Consider the following 17,680-nt stretch of genomic DNA (forward strand, 5'->3'; position numbering starts at 1 on the left):
CAAGGTGAGCGCTGCAACCCCAGAGTCATATGCGGGTGGACTTAATTGTCAGGGGTCCCTTTACCTTTAGCATACAATGAGAATCAACATGGCAATTTCATAAAGGGAATCAACTATATCCCCTAGAGGACTAATGCTGCATACTCTGGCACCACCTACAAGATCATGCAATTTTAAACAATGGAATGACTTTTCTCTCTCTGTGGCTTAAGTAGGCAAATTATTGGGTACAAAAAGGACCACTCATGCTCTTGAGGTTGTCTCTCAGAACAATTCATGATTCAGTCTATTATGCATTTCCGTTCCAGCTAATAGCCTTTGGATTCTCCTCTATTTTTATCTCAAATTTGGCACCTTAGCAGACAAGAGTGTTTTGCACCAAAGTCTTCTACACCTTTGCATTTCCCTCAAAATGCACAGTCTGTCCTTGCTATATTTTTAACAGGCTGGAAGTGGTCTGGCACTATTGATCCAGGGCGCAGTTTCATTTTCTCCCAAACAAAATTGAATTGTGACCAATAATGTTAGAAATGGGAAGAAATTTAAAGAGCAAAGTGTGAGGCTGCTTATTCTTACTGTTTTCTCCTAGGGATGGGGGAGAAATTTGATTCAGTTCACATTTAAAGTCCCATAATCTGAAACAATATATTAGCTGAAGCCCAACCATCCATTGAAATTCACATTTCTCTGAATTTTGCACTGCAGTTGTCTAGCCAAGTACAGCGGTACCTTGGGTTAAGAACTTAATTCATTCTGGAGGTCCGTTCTTAACCTGAAACTGTTCTTAACCAGAAGTACCACTTTAGCTAATGGGGCCTCCTGCTGCTACTGCCGCACCGCCGCCACCGAATTTCTGCTCTCATCCTGAAGCAAAGTTCTTAACCCAAGGTACTATTTCTGGGTTAGTGGAGTCTGTAACCTGAAGCACCTGTAATCTGAAGCATCTGTAACGCAAGGTACCACTGTAATGTGCACAAAAATGCATATAGGAGAGTAATATGCGCCCATAAATGCATATATTAGTACATTATGTTGGGGGAAATGAATTTTAATGGGGGAAATCATTTGCAAGAATGTGTGAGTTGGAAAATTGCATACAAAAATGTGTATATAACGAGAAATTGGCACTAAAATGCTATTGAATTTTCATGAAGAGGTTTTTTTAGGGGGACAGGGTGCAAATCTCCGGTGATGTTAATCTTTGTCTGATAGACTGGTGAGGATTATAAAAAGGCTGCAATGCTTTGCATGCTTACCCAGGAGTACCATTGAGCCAGAGTTAACAGGATATTTAAGAAGTGGATGTTGGTGAGCATAGAGGTACCTGCAGATGACACACTTGTGACCCCTGCTACACATTTATAAGAGCAGTCTATGCCAAACAGTATGGCAATATTCAGTGATGAGTTCTCATTATGCCTATAAGGAGCAATATGCATGTTTTGTAATGAAGATAGTAAATAAATGCCTCTGGATGAGCACAACTGAGCTTCACAAGCCACATGCTCCCTCAACTGTGCATCTTTAGCCTGTACCTCACTTGATGGCTTGATAGATTAAAGCAAGGCTAAGATCAAGTGCACTGCCTGCTTGATCTAAAGTAGAAGGTTGAGTGTGACATATAAGGAAGCAGCCTGGGAAAGAAGCAAATAAACAACAATAAAAAATATCAGTTGAATCAGCTGTGAATTTGGAATCCATAGACAACAGTGCAGTCCTAATAAAGGTTTGAGTCCTGCTGTAGAACCAGTGCTAGGAATACTGCACTCAGTAGGTATTTACTGGTGTCTGTATGGTGGCAGCAAACACTTTGGAAAGACATTACTTGTGAAAGGAGCAGTGCGCTTGGCCACCACAAGTTCTCAGGAAGCTGCAATGTAGCCTGCTTGGTTGATCAGTGGTGGTGAACAAAGCAGAGAAATTGAAATAGAGAGTTTCACCAATCCCTCTCACTGAGGAAACATACCCATCTGGCTAAAATGTTGCTTCACCATACCCACAACTCTATCCTAGGTATGGTGGTATATGAGTCACACTGACTGGAAAAAAATTATGCAAACATAATGGGGTTTGTTGTAATTTGATCATAGCTAGCCAGTGCAACTCATGAACAGAATTGCATTGTCATTTGCTTAACACTATGCCCAGCTATGACTGCAATTTTAAATTCACTTATCTGGGAGAATGTCTCAGTGAAGTCAATCGGCTTGACTTCTGAGTAGATAAGGACCTCTGCTACAGTGTTCTGCATTTTGAGCTTTCAACTTTGGTCCGTGCATTTTTAAGTGCAAAGATTTTGCTTCAATTCACTGGCGGAGGAAGAGGAGTGGGGGGGAGCGCACTGCCCCCGGCAGCACGATCCCGGCAGGGTGCCATCACAGCTGCCCTCCTCGCCCACGCTGGGCACCACGTCCCCCCAGGCAGCGTGCCCCGCCCCCAGGCCGTGCACTATGCCCCTGCGGGCAGCGTGTCCCACCCCCAGAATGCGCATCAGCCCCGCCCCGCCTGCTTTCCGCCCCCCAGTGCCGGAGCATGAAGCTCCATCACTGCATCAATTTATCTTGGGCATATTCAAAGGTTTGACCTGAAGAGGTCATGATAATACAAACCAACCATACAGTGGCCTTGATCTTCTCTAATTGCAAGGATGAAACATGAAATTTCAATCATGCCTTACAGGTGAACAACAATGCCCCACAATGACATCCCTGTAATCACGCCTTCCCCAATCTGTCAGCCTCAAAAGCTGCCAGTAAAATCACAGTATAGCTACAATCCCATCCAGATGCATAAGCACACACTTCTGATTCAAGCAGAACTCTTGTTGCTACACAATTGCAGACATGTGTGAGCCTGAGCATCTTAATAGGTTGGAAACTCTGTGGAGTCGCACAGTGTTCTTTTGGCAAGGTGGGGGGCAGTGGGCGGGGGTGAAGAGCTCAGACATGCCACTTGCCAGCATACTACATAGACTTTCTGACGACAATGCCCAAACAGATCTTTGCTAGTCTAGATGACAAAATGGGATCTCGAAAGATGAAGCCAAATCAGCAATTGTGTTCCCAGGCGCAGTGGGCTGGGTTGTTGGATTGGGGTGTTATAACAACAGGACTAATATAATGGGATCAAATTGGTGACAACTTTATTGATTACAGATGTCAGTATGTTTGGCAAAGTCATTGGGTGTGTATCCTGAATCAACCAGCTTGTTTGCTTGAGGGTTGATCCTGGGTTTTTGGATCACCCTATGATGAGCACCACGTATGGGCAATCTCTCCAGGATGCCATTTTGGGGAGTTCTATGACCTGATAGTCCCTGTCTGAGCACTGGACGGAATCTTCTCCCTGTACCCTTTTAATTTGGTACCTGATCCACAGACGGAGGAAATGGGGGTGGGGTTACAACCCACCTTCTTGAGAAGACTAAGGATCCTACCCCATGCCCTTTTCTGCTAGCAAGTTGTGACTATTGCAGACAAGCCCAGTTTTGTCTGCAGGGAAATTCCTCCATGGCACTGAATATGGTGACCAAGTAATTCCATAGCAAATACTTTCAAACAAACTGCCCGTTTCCTTCAAGAAGGGCCAGAATTTGGGTAGGATAAGGGACATCCATTTGCTGACTGCACTGCCCGGTGCAAAGCAAAATCAGTTTTTATGGATAGGAGGTGGAGTTGTTTGAAGCCAGACAAGGAAAGGCTTCATTCAGGTCCACCTTGAGTGACTTGCCCCAAATTGGCATGTGATCAGGCCTTTCAAATTTACAGGTGGCCTGCAATTGGCCAAAAAAAGTTTTGACCTTTACAGGCCTCTCATGCAGCCAATGGAGGAAACACATTATTCAGCAGTCACACGAGAGCCAAGGATGCCCCCGTCCCCACCCACCCTGCCATGTTTTTGATCCCATCAGGCCTCAATTGTTGCCACTTGTCAAAATGGTAAGTGGGCTTTCTGGCACAATTAGAATAAGGTAGTTGGTACATCTCTCCTGTAGTGAATCAGGAGTTTGAAGGGACCCAAAGGATCATCAGAAGTGCTTTTCATTCACTTCCAGCTTTGCATTCATAAGAACAGCACTGCTAGATCAGGAGAGTGGTCCACCTTGTCCAGCATCCTATTCTCAACCAGAAGCCTGCAAGCAGGGCCTGGTCTAAACCATCCATTGAGAAAGCTTCCATCTAGGTAAGTCCTGAATCTCAACTGGTTAAGAATGGGGAACCTGCAGAAGCAAGGGAAGATGGCATGATGGTGGTACTAAGCAGTTAGAGCAGGACATGAATCCTGTACTCCAGAATCTCAAAGTTATTTGGTGGGAAAGGAAAATGCACAAGCAATTAGGCAAAGCTCACAATGATATAGTTGGTACTGCAAAGTCCAGAGGGCTGGTTGAAGTGGGAGGAAGCTGGAACATCCAGAAATCCTTTTGCTTGGGAAGTCAAAATACCTGGCACTGCCAGAAATGAGTAAGATTTGCTTTGGCAGGACAGTCTGAAGATCAGAGCTTTACTTTCATCATGTTAGGGGTTGTTGTTTTGTTTTCAAAGCAGTGTCACACATCTCCCAAATGATTCATCCAGTAATTGATTAATACCTGTTTGGAAACCACTGAAAATTTAGAGTTGTTTGCTAAATAACATTTTTGCAAAATTATGATTTATTGTTTCATGACTTGTAAGTTGGGAAGGGTGATTAGTCATGGCATCCACATGCCATTTCTTGAATGCTTTTGATTAGATCTATTAACTCTGCTGTTTTTACAGTACAATTCCTATGCATGCTGAGTCTTAAGTAAGTCTCACTGTGTCCAACAGCATTTACTCCCTGGTGTGTATGTTTATAGGAGTGAAGTCTGAAAATAAAACAATGATTTTTTAAAAAAATGTAATATGTGATCATAGTCTTGTGCCCTGGTTTTAACTCCTTACCTAGTTGGGGAAAGTTTCAGATCCTTCAAATACCCATAAGTGGATATATTGCACAATGTCAGATTTACGGGGGAGATGTCCCAGCCTGTTTGAAACTGACAGTAACAGATTGGACAGATCACAAATTCTCACCAGTGACCACAGCCTGCTAGGAACTCTATGAAACACTGTGAACTAATTTTTATATACAGGCTCTGCATATCAACTGATAAAGAGACATGCATATTTTGCCTTTGCTTTAATAGTAAGTTATACCAGGTATAACCATACATAATAACAGTCATCAAACTAAATCAGTCTGGTTCTTTGCAAATATGGCATGCTGCAAACAAAATAATTAGCATGTGTGCACAGATGAAAGTACATGTCTCTTGCTACTTATTGAAATAACCATTGTCATTCTGCAGTGTGCTATCATCAGGCTTGCAAACCCCACCTGCCTGTTGAGAAGGGATTGCTCCTTCAGGCTGCAATCCTATATAAATGTACCTAGAGTAAGTCCTACTGTACTAAATGGGGCTCACTTCTGAGGACACATACATATAATTACACTGTTAGACTGCCTTCACACCATTCATTTATTAAGTCTGCTCATCTTCTGTGGTGGTGGTAGTGCAACCAGGCCACAGGCCAGGCCAGTGATCTGACAAATGGCAGGCCAGATCATCCAGCTGCTGGCAATTGGCCAATCCTAGCAGGCTTCAGACAGGTGTTCCCTGGGATTGGCCCAACTGACCAATGAGCGGCGCTTGGGCCCGCTCCCAGCTCTCTTCCTCAGATCTCCCTCGCCTCCCTTATGTTCACAAAAACAATGGCCCAAAGTTTCCTTTGCCAAATTGCTAATTACTTTTTCTGGAATCCATACTGCTAATGTGGGGAACAAGCATGGATGGGCAGAACATTTTTTTGTAGCCACAAACATGAAAAACAAACCTGTTTGAAATTCACCAGAAATCATTTAGATGGTTCTCAAGTAATGTTCATTTACTAAATGATTTCTGGTGAATTTCAAACAGGTTTGTTTTTCATGTTTGTGGCTACAAAAAAAATGTATTTATGTAAATGACATATTTCCTCACGGTGAAACATAACATCCAAATGAGCTGAGGCTTGTCTTTGCTCTAAAGGAGGCACATGAAAGCAGAACATTTCAGACTTCTTATAATTTGCCTTTAGCCCTGAAACTATATGAAAAGAGTCCAATTCATTACAGATTTTATAGCTGTTGTCAAAGCGTTTACCACCATGAATGTTGAATTATCCTCACAGAAGCGCTGTTTATGGATTGGTTATATCTAAAATGCTTCCAATATGGTCAGCAGTTTGGTGGTTGGGAATCAACCAGATTTATCAAGATTCATTTAGGTAATTCTTTATTTATTCCACACATTTAAAACCTCAACCGCCACTTTTATTTGCTAATTGCTTTATTATGGTACTTTTATCGTCATTTTAATTTTGTCAACTGTCCTGGAACCAATTTTGGTAAAGAGTGGTATATAAATATTTTATACAAACAAGGAATAAAAACAAACATCCGGTCGAGGAGAGAACTAGGTGCATATTTCAAAGAAAGTTCATTCGCCATAATAGTCTCACAGGGATGCCAACACCCGGCCTTAAAGGGTTTTTTGTACCTATAATCGCTAGATGGAAGAGACATCCTGGAGCACTGTAATGGGGAAATATATACTTAGTAAAAAAAACAACTTCCTGTCAGACAACTATCAGAAGCACAGGAACCCTGAGTCAGGAGGTGGCACCTATAACAGGCATCACCAACTTGAAGTTTGAGGGCCCTAAGCGCATTCTTCTGACTCTGTGGTGCCCTTCAGATATTTTGAACTCCAACTCCCATAACCACCAGCTGCAAAACTGGGTTCCATTTAGAACATGTGGACTGGTTACCAGTTCATTTCTGGGCCCAATCCAAGGCAAACAAGTTAGGCACCAAACATTTGAAAGAACACCTCCATCCCTACAGATCCTCTCAGGTGTGGGAATCGAAGGCTGTGGCTGTGGGAGAAGAAAGACCCTCTTGGGGTGTTAATGCTGTAATCCTCTCTATCATAGGTTCAAGTTGTATATATGTGTAATTAAACCATATCTCCCAAAGATTCCACTGTCTCTCATTCTGAAGGAAAGATGAACCCTGGGTAAATGCCTGGAACTCCTGGAATCTCACACTGCTCAAAGATATGGGTGGCATGCAACAATAGCAATAATAGTTGTTGTTGCTGTTGTGGTTTATTACATTTGCACCTCTGTTTTACACATTGTTCCCTTTGAGTTGCCACCTGCTTAACTTAGTGCTGCTGTTGCAGCAACTACTCTAAAACTATCAACTATCTCCTCATTTTTGTGCCATTTTAAATATTCCAGACTCACTCTTTGAAGTTTAAATTTCTTTTCTTTTCTTCTTGCTTCTTTGGCTTTGACCACTGGAGTTGACCTCTAACTATACTTCCCAGTTTTGGAAATACCCTATACAGTGGTAACTCGGGTTATGAACTTAATTCATTCTGGAGGTCCGTTCTTAACCCGGAACCATTCTTAACCTGAGGCACACTTTTACACTTTTACTAATGGGACCTCCTGCTGTCGCCGCACCGCCAGCATGCGATTTCCATTCTCATCCTGGGGCAAAATTCTCAACCTGAGGTACTACTTCCTGGTTAGCAGAGTTTGTCACCTGAAGCGTTTGTAACCCGAAGCGTTTGTAACCCTCGGTACCACTGTATCTGTGGCTTGGACATGAAGTTTAAGAGCAAAAGAGGTAACTTTTTGTGATTGGTATATCCGTTAATATGCCATGGCTTTGAGCCTCTGGCACTGCTGATCAAGTGGGATGGGCTCAGAGCTGGAATATTCCGAACTTTGTTTGTAAATTCTTGCTATGCAACAGCGGCGTAGCGTGGGTTATCAGCACCCGGGGCAAGGCAAGTAATTTGCGCCCCCTAACCCGGGGCAAGGCAAGTAATTTGCGCCCCCCAACCCGGGGCATGGCAAGTACAGTAATTTACTATCCCAAGCAGCAGCAGCAGCGGGGCTTCTCTTTCCCCCGCGCTCTCCTGGAGCTGCCTCTTTTCTTTCCTTTTTTCCCTTTCTCCAAGGCTTTTCGCTTTCTCTCCTTAATTGATTCCCCCTCCACACCGTGGCGTTTCCTGGCTGCTTCCCCCCCCTTCCCCTCTCTCTCCTCCTCGCTCTGCTTGCCTTGCCCTGCCCTGCCCTGCCTGAGGGCGCCCTGAGGAGACTCCGCTCTCCTTTTTGACCAGGCGAGGTGGAAAAAAGGGGGGAAAGTCTCTTCCTGCCCCCTCGCCAGACTCCCTGCTCGGCTCGGCTCACTACCCAGGCGGCCAGTGGAGAGAGAGCCGCAATTACCATAAAGCTCCTCTCCCTCCGCTTCGCCAAGCTGTCAAAGCCTGGCAGCAGCAGGCGCAGCCAGACCCCCGCCAGCCAGCCAGCCCGCCTGCCCGGCTTCCTCTCCTTTTTTTGCCCGCGGCAGAAGGCTTCGCTCTCCCCCTTCCGCGACCTCCTCGCCAAGCCGAGCGAGTGCGGGCTCCCTAACCCGTGGATTTTAGTAGGGGCAGAGAGCTGCTAGTGCGACGTTGCCCCCGCCCATGTTGCGCCCAGTGCGGCCGGCCCCCCTGGCACCCCCCACGCTATGCCACTGCTATGCGATACCCAAATAGTTTTACTCTCCTCTCCTCTTTTGAACCTAAAGGAGATTATTCATGGCAATTAGCTAGAATTGTTCCATTGAATACCGTATTTTCACCCTATAGGACGCACCAGCCCATAGGACGCACCTAGATTTGGGGGGGGGGGATAAAGGGGATTTTTTTTTTCCCCAGGCACGGGGCTGGGGTGGGGGAAGCCTGAGCTTCCCCCAACCCCAGCCCCCAGAACGGGTCCCAGAAAGGGTCCTCTGGGAGCTTGCGGGGCTGGGGGCGAGGGAAGCCCGAGCTTCCCCCAACCCCAGCCCCCAGAACGGGAGCCAGAGCGATGCCGAAGCTGTGCGCAGCTTCAGCATAGCTCTGGGAGCTTGCAGGGCTGGGGGGATAGCTTCCTGAAGCCTGGAGAGTGAGAAGGGTCGGTGCGCACTGACCCCTCTCACTCTCCAGGCTTCAGCAAAAGCCTGCATTCACCCCATAGGATGCACACACATTTCCCCTTCATTTCTGGAGGGGGAAAAGTGTGTCCTATAGGGCGAAAAATACAGTAACTGAAAATTTGAATGGATCCACAGGGCAATATATGAGCTGCTCAAGTTGTGGACTTCTGTGCTCAGTATCAAGTTCACAGTTTTTGCTGAATTACAGAAGCAGCACCTCCATCAGTACAAATGTTGGGCAAGATCACAGCCATTTGGAGTGACATCTCTCCCAAACGGACATAATCATACCCCCGATTGGTGTTGATGGCAGGGCACCTGTGGGCCTGCCCACTCCGGGGTGTGTGTGTGTGCTTCTGCCACCTGAAGCAGTGGCCTCACCCTGCCTAATGCCTGGGGCAGCTCCCACATTCGTGGTGGCTTTACACTGGAAAGTCTATACACCACTCCACTTTATTCCTTGTTATGTGATCCTTTCCCCAAAGTTACTGCCCCATTGTCATCTGGAGGGGCACTCTTGCACTATTGCACAACAAAAGTGAGACCAAAACTCCTGGAATGTTTGTGGTATAAAAAATTACAGGATTTCAGCTGGAAGCTGAACAGGGCATGCACTGACTGGGAATGAAAGCAGTATGTCCTCTCTGAAACTTTTGCAGGTACAAATAGTCTTGAACGCATCAAACCACCCCAGTACTATCATGACTGCAAATTATCATGAATGCACAATATATTGGCATCCAGAAGGGCCCATAGGAAGCTGTCTTATCTTAAGTTAAAAAAAACCCATTGGTCCATCTAGTTCAATATCGTCCACACTGACTGGCAGCAGTTATTCAGGGTATCGGACAGGCTACATTCCCAGCCCTGCCTGGAGATGCCAGGGATTGAATCTGAGACCTTCTACATGCAAAACAGATGTTCTGCTTCTGGGCCACAGCCCTCCTTCAAAAGCTAGAAATCTTGAGCTGGACATGTGTTAAATAGATTGACTGTACCTTGGTCCCAACACAGGTTTACTCCAACCTAGGAGCTTGGTTAAGACTACTTTGGGTATTTATGTCAGGAACGAGATTGAGATCACAGATTTCCTCATTTGTAGTGCAGCTTCTTAGACACCACGCTACACCGCTTTCTGTTCTGCAGTAGTAATTGGCTAATTGTACAAATGTCAGATAAGCCGTAGCTGTCATAATGTTACCTTTTATCTTTGTAATAAGAGAAACCTAGGACCATAATGTAAAACTGCCTGTTGAAACAATCTGCCTATAATATTGTAAGTCAGACAAAGAAAGAGGGGAAAGGGAGGGGGAAGTAAGTTAATGTGTATTGGAGAAATTCCCAGCTGCGGAATGAGGTTTCTGTGTCAAGAAAAGACTGGCAGGCATTTCAGGTGGTTGAGAAATATTTGCCACCATTGAATGGTGCGGAAATTCCCTCCGGTTGAATTAAACCCCAGTTTTGAGGTATCAGTAGAAAGCTTTCTATGGAGATATGAAACAAGGACAACTGTGCAATTGCCAAGTTTAGGGGATTTATTTGCTTCTCTTCTTTTCTTTTCTTTTCTTTTCTTTTCTTTTCTTTTCTTCTCTTCTCTTCTCTTCTCTTCTCTTCTCTTCTCTTCTCTTCTCTTCTCCTCTCCTCTCCTCTCCTCTCCTCTCCTCTCCTCTCCTCTCTTCTGTCTCTTCTTTTTGTAGTCACAGTTTAGTGCCATGGGATTAACTGAAAGTATGTAGGGTATTCCCAAACCTGCTGGTAATAGGTAATCCATGGAATGAGTTCCAACATTGTTCAGTGAAGGTTGGTGTAGCTACAATACTAGGCAGCATTCTTTTATTTCCTTCTTTGCCACAATTACACAATGAACCTCTTCATGCAAACAACAGGTCCCTATTTCCCTAGTCACTCAACTTCTTCCTTTCTCTGCATCAAAATATTAACTTCCTTCCTAATTTTTTTGTTTTTTTACCCACCCTTCATCATGAGGTCCCAGAGCAGGTCACAGCAGCTTAACGATACCATACTAATTTCAGTAGAAACAAATGAACTATCAAGACAATATGGTGGTTCCTAGAAATATCTCTCTCTGGTGTCAAAGGTCAAAGTAATGAGGTACTTCTGAATACCAGTTGCTGGTATTGTGCCAGTTCCAGGATGCTCGACTAGATGACCTTTTAAAATGTGGGGTTTGGGAGGGTATTGGGTTGTTGTTTTTATTTTGATTATGTATTTTGTGGTTTATATTTTTATTTTATTCTGTGAAGTGCCCTGAAATATGCAGGTATAGGGCGGTATATTATTGATGATGATAATGATGATGATGATAGATGGGCCAGGATCAGGATGATAGATGAGCAGGATCAGGCCCCTCCCACGTATCTTCAGCATATGATGAAAAACTACAAAATGAGGAGCCAGACCATGGTTTAGGGACTGGCGTAGAGCATGCCCTTCCCCTATTCAAAACATTCATGGATAAGTCCAACCATTAAAAACAAATGCATTTGTAAAAGAAATCAGCAGCAAAAACATTAGAAAAGGACAACAGTATGGAGCTATCACACCTCCATATCCAAGAAAACCTTAAGAAAACAAGGACACATTTTTTTAAAAAATCAAATGCTGAACTAGATAGGCTGATTGAGATAGCCACTATAGCAGCATGAGGGATGATGCTGGCACTCATTTTTTTTGCCATCATTCATGGCTGTTTCACAAATTTACAAAAATCTGACAAGGAAAACTCTTCCTTCTATATGGGGGAGGCGAGAGGAGGAAAATATAGGTTGTTGTTAGAGCATCACAATTGACTTCCAAGTTATTATCTTCATGCAAATTATGTTATTATTGTTTTCATTTTTTTTTCACTTGTCAGTGAGCAAAGCAGCCCATAATGTTAAAAAGGCAGAATGTGCCTCATGACCCTCCTCATTCCTTCGATGAGACAGTAACAGGAGAAAAGAATTGGGATTCTAATTTAAAGCTTTTTGCACAGTTCCTGCACTATAGGACTCTGTTAAAGTGTCAGAAAGAATAATAATACCAACAAAGCATAAGAGATAAAATAGTAAAACATACCCAAAATTATCAAAGCTGCCTTCTAACTCTTTATGTCTGTGATGTGTAAAAATGATTAAAGAAGATGCACAACACCCTCATTTGATGGGTTTTTACACCTGTTCATTTGTCCTCTATATCTCATTTCCACACTGCCTCTCACAGGTAATTTCAGTTTCTGTCAATCTGCTGTCATCTCCCCTAGAGTTGATGGGGATAACGGTGAGATCCTGTATAGGCTGGATGCATAATACACAGCTGGTTGCCTGCTTTTTTGACACCTGTCCTCAGAGGGAAAGATGACTTTCTTGTTCAGGGCTACTTTAGATTTGTGCCACAAAGCTGACTTGGGAGTTTTGTGTGTCCATATTTTCATGCCATAAATGTTTACATTGCATTTAGAGCTGACTTGAAATTTCTTGGGGGAGTTTTTTTTTTAAATAAAATTCATCTTTTTCTCACTACCCACCTCCAAAAATAAGCAAACAACCTGCAGACATTTTGCCAAATGCTCTCTAAATATTTTTGTGTCAACTGTCATTCTTCTCTGCAATGTTCTGTAATAACATTAGATCTGGGGCACTGTGAAAAATGAAAAATGGTTGCCATACTACCAGTCCAGTAAGGTACAGTCATCATGTTTTGTTTAATTTTTCTCAGGGGTTGACAAGGCCTGTTTTGTTTTTAACTGTGAACAGTTAGTTTTCATTCAAATTGGTCATTGAAAACATCAATAATTTGATATTTGAGTTTGTTTTCCTCTTCCCTCACCATCCATTTTCCTTTTGTGATTTGTCTTTTTAGATTGTCTTAATTTTTGTTGATTTGTAAGCTGTTCTTAGAGCTTTTCAAATGAATAGTTGGTTACAAGTGTTTGATGGGATGAAAAAAAATCATATATACTTGATAAATACTTGAATAGCATGCATAGGAACTGCAGGAGTGTCCTTTCTTTTTCATTCCACTGCTGTCATGTTGGAAGTACCAGGCTACGTGGGAAGATCCAGCAATGTGCCTGCCTCCCACACTAGTGTTGACCCCCATGATGCTTGGGAAGTGCTGGCATGGAGAGATGCTACATTGCTATGTTGTTGTGGCAATACAAGAAATACAAACACAAGGCTCTCATGTTTCTCAGGAGACACTGGAAGGGGCCTTAAAAGTAACTTTGCACTTTAGTAATATCATAGTTCACTGCCTTGTCGTGGCAAAGGGGCTTGAATAACTCAGAGAAGCTATGAGCTATGTCGTGCAGGGCCACCCAAGACGGACAGGTCATAGTGGAGAGTTTTGCCTAAACGTGATCCACCTGGAGCAGGAACCGGCAAGCCACTCCACACACACGAAAGCTCATAACAATAACAAACTTAGCTGGTCTCTAAGGTGCTACTGGAAGGAATTTTTTTATTTTGTTTTGACTACAGCAGACCAACATGGCTGGCTACCTACCTGTATGAAGTCTTGGGTTTGCAATTTTGGGAGACGGGAGACTGCCCGCTGGGGAGTGGGAGGGCTGGTGAGGCCCCCTAGATTTAGAGGCCCTAGTCTTCAGCCTTCTTAGCCTATACATAAATCCGGCACTACAGGAAGGGTGAATGAACCATGTTTCCTGTATTCAAGTATATAATTAACTTTCAAAGTCAGGACTCTTCTCTTATACCTTCCCCAGGGAAAGAAAATATATGCTGTAACCATTTCAAGAGTATACACATTTCCCCATTCCCACTCCTGTTATTTCTATTAATGTCTGATGCTACTCCCAGGCTGCAGTACTAATCATATCTAGAAGGAGGTCCTATTGAATGCAATGGGCCTTATTCTCAGGGAGAGTCAGAATTGCATCCTAACTTGCTTGAGATATCTTTCCCACCACACTGTGTTCAAGGTACAGATACTTCCACAAATCCACTCTCCCCTCTCTCATGGAGAAATCTTCCCTTCTATTTCTGTCTGCTTACAAGAGTTATACAAAAAACCAAGAGCAAAAAAATACCTCTCCCCAAAAGTCCACATATAGAACAATACAAACTCCAGCAAAAATAAAAATAAAACAGAACCACAATTTAAGACAGAATTAAAAACTTAGAAGACTAGACTATTTTAAAGGCTTTGGAAGGTCTTTACAGAGTTGGTGGCAGGTGATCTTCTCTGGGGAGGCAGAGATATGTTCATCTGTCCTCTTTTTCCAAGATGTGTCCTCTTCTTCAGCGGTAAAATTTGAGACAAATTGCATGTATTTGCTTTGAATGGCCATCATAGTGTCCTAGCATCCTCATTTTTTCTTTTTTCTTTTCAAAATACAGTCATACCTCTTGTTACGTCCGCTTCATGTTACGTTCTTTCAGGATACGTCCCGTGGCGACCCAGAAGGGTTACTTCCAGGTTTCGCCGCTTGCGCATGCGCAGACGCACAAAATGACATCACGCGCATGCACAGAAGCGGCGTATCGCAACCCGCACACATGCAGATGTGGGTTGTGTTCTGCTCACATTGCGAACGGGGCTCCAGAATGGCTCCCGTTCGCAACCAGAGGTACCACTGTAGGGCAATGCTAAATTGATGTAGCCAGTGGAATCCTATGTGATAGTTCAGTCAGTAGAGCATGAGATTCTTAATCTAAGAGTCATGGGTTCAAGTCTCATATTGGGCAAACGATTCCTGCATTGCAGGGGGTTGGACTAGATGACCCTTGTGGTCCTTTGCAACTCTACAATTCTATGATTCTATTCTTTAGTGGTCTGATGCTCTCCACCTTGCTTGCTCACCCCCAACAAACAAAGTTGGCTTTCCGTTTTGCTTTGTTAAACCCCCTCTGCCCCGCGCTCCCAAACACTCTGGTTTTACTGATCCTGCTTTCTTTCTTTTTATGTTAGCAGCTCGGAAAGTTTAGCAGCATTGCTCCCCCTCGCCATCGCTCCTATTCCCCCTTCCACCTCGGGTTTCGCCCTTCCTCTCTCGACACCCATCCCCTCCTCCCGCCTGTTCCTAAACGCCTCCTTCAAGATCGCGGCTGCTGGGCAGGGCTCCAGAAGAGCAGCAGCAACAAACAAGGAGGCAGGAGTTCAAAGTTAGCAACGGGTTGCACAACTTCGACGCTGGGTGACTATTAACAAGCTGGAGTAGCAGCAGCAGGAGGAGGAACGCCAGCGAGACAGCAACGCGCCAGCCGGCCAGCCAGCCAGAGCTTTCTTCTGGGACCTGTTTGATGATCTCCTCCTGCCTTTGGGACCTACCATGGCTCCTTTTGGAAGGAATCTCTTAAAGACCCGGCACAAAAATAGGTAAGGAGTTGTTTGGAGATTCTCTTTCTTGTACCTGTTTGATTCACACACAGCCGAGCTTTCTCCTGGAAGACGATCATGCGAAGATTAACTCTTCGGGGGAAGGTGCCTATATAAACTCGAGACGGGTGTGTGTCTCTTTCTCCCCCTTTTTGCACTTTCCTCATGCCTATGAGTTGGTTTCTCCAACCATGGCTTTTCAATAGGAAAATTCCGCCCCACTCTTATCCCTCCCCTCCCCCTTTATAAAAAGGTACGTGTAAGCACTCGGATACTGGAACACTGCACGACTTTACTACTACTACTACTACTACTACTACTATTTCATCTCCTCCTGCAAACTGAACGTGTGAAAGAATGCCCGAGAAAATTCCAGGGTGGGATGAATACGTCCTGGCTAGGAGTGGGGACTAAACACAAACGTTACAGCGCCCCTTATCTGCAAGCTGATAACTTTCTGCGCGCATTAGTTGGCTGGCTGCAAACAGCGGGGACTCGCTCGTTCATTGAAGGGGGCGGCTCATGTTTTTGTTCGTGTCCCACCTAAACTTTGCCCAACGTTTGCCTGAAAGCTCTCAGGAATCTACTCTCGCTTCTCAGCAGGCTACATTCGCTTTTCAGTGTAAGTTTTGTACTGTAAAGAGAAGTTTGTTGCGTTTGGCGGGCTGGATGGTGGGTTTGTTTTTTTTAGTTTTTTGGGTTTTAATCTGTTCTGAGCGCAGAGTTTGGGATCTATGATTCCTAATTCATCATTTGAATTTCTGTTACCATTTTTTTACTGGGGATAAGAGTTGGTTCGTTTCGAATAGCCTAGTCTGTCCTAACAAGGGCAGAACTTCATGTTCCCCTCCCTCATATTTCCAGGGCTCCTATCTGCCCCCTACCCCCAATAGCCACACTTGCTTCTACATGTTCTTTCCAATACTGTAAAGAGAAAATTGCATGCTCCAGAATTGTGTAATTATTTTTAACTGCTGGTGTGGCTTTACATCTTAAGTGTAAGTTTCCTTGGAGCGAACATGATATTTTTTCTGTTGCTTTGGCAATTACAGTGACCTTGAACTTGAGATGGAATAGCTAAAGTGCCTTTTGTTGCACTGGTCTGTGTCCTCCTTGTTTCTGTAATTCCGATTTAAGTTCTATTGGGATGTTTTCTATTTTATTTTATTAAAAAACCATGTGGTATAGTCCCCCCCCCAAGTGTTCTCTCCCCCCCAACCCCGTATGTGTTAATTGGTTTCATTTACATTTGTGTGCCTTGGCCTCTTTAGGACCGTGGTCACATTCCATGCTAAAGCCAATAATCTGCAATAATCTCTATCAGTATATTATCAGTGGTTATCATTCACAAGTGCAGGCAAAAATAAATGAGCACGTCTCTGTGTTTGAGAACAATGATTTGTTCATGAGTTTTCTGTTAATGTTAGAAAATGATAGCTGCTTTAGATTGCAAAAGCTATGTAGGATTTCCTTCTGAGCAAATATGCATAGAATTGCAGTGTAAGAAGCTAATCTAAAACTCTACAGTGAGCTGCAATGGTGGTGGGCAGATGTATGCAGAAAGTTTCAGAGGCCTACGCTTGGATATATTCCTTTCCAATTAAATTACAAACAAGTGACACATTTTCAGAAGTTTTTGGGGGAGTTTTGTGGGATGGCATTGGGGACTGCAGCCTTTGTTTTCCTCAAAAAATTCCTCAAAAATTTAGTCCCAAAATCTGCTGTGGTTCTATCATGTTCTCGTTGAACCATGGGGTAGGGGTGGAGGGTAAGTCTTGGCACAGTAACAAAGGGCAAAATCTGGAAAGTAAACAAAGGCACCCTTTCTTGCACTACAGTACTGGAACCAGAGGACAATTGTCTACAGCTTGCTCCTGGTAGAGATCTGTGTCTGATAATTTAAAGGCTGCCAAGAGAGATGGAAAACGGATGTTTTGTAAATCTGAAAAGTTGTGATGAGATAGGAATCATTTCCCTGAGTAGTTGCTGCCTTTTCAAAGTAAAATCTTGCCCTAGGTAGGATCTGTCCATCAAAGTTTTAATTGGTATATAGAACAGTAAGCTTGGAAATAGATTTTCCTTTTTCTTTTTGTTCCTGCCTCTGCTACTTTTGAACAAATAGTGCCAGCTAGTCCTTGTGGTTTGGTACATGCAAGTACTCATAATGCACTCATTTGTAATCCACAGAAGTGTTGTGAGGCCCATTGTTTCCAGTTCTGGGGAACTCAATAGACATCTCATAACTCCACATGAATGTCCATAGAAATACATTTGAAATTATCAACAACTATCCAAGAAATAG

General features: G+C 43.8%; 1 protein-coding gene across 2 annotated transcripts in view; it reads left to right on the forward strand.

The window, feature by feature from the left end:
• Positions 1 to 15,104: 15,104 nt before the first annotated feature.
• Positions 15,105 to 17,680, forward strand: part of RASSF9 (Ras association domain family member 9) — a 39,819-nt gene continuing 37,243 nt past the window's right edge. Inside the window, exon 1 of one of the 2 annotated variants that reach the window (XM_081878305.1) lies at positions 15,105 to 15,378. In XM_081878305.1, the coding sequence (XP_081734431.1) occupies positions 15,332 to 15,378 (47 nt within the window). In that variant the 5' untranslated portion in view covers positions 15,105 to 15,331. Of the gene's footprint in view, positions 15,379 to 15,842; positions 16,001 to 17,680 lie in introns of those variants that run through there. The other variant, XM_081878306.1, reaches the window with a different exon arrangement.

This window comes from Podarcis erhardii (genome assembly GCF_964252035.2).
Source record: "Podarcis erhardii genome assembly, chromosome: 10".
NCBI classification, from domain to species: Eukaryota; Metazoa; Chordata; class Lepidosauria; order Squamata; family Lacertidae; genus Podarcis; species Podarcis erhardii.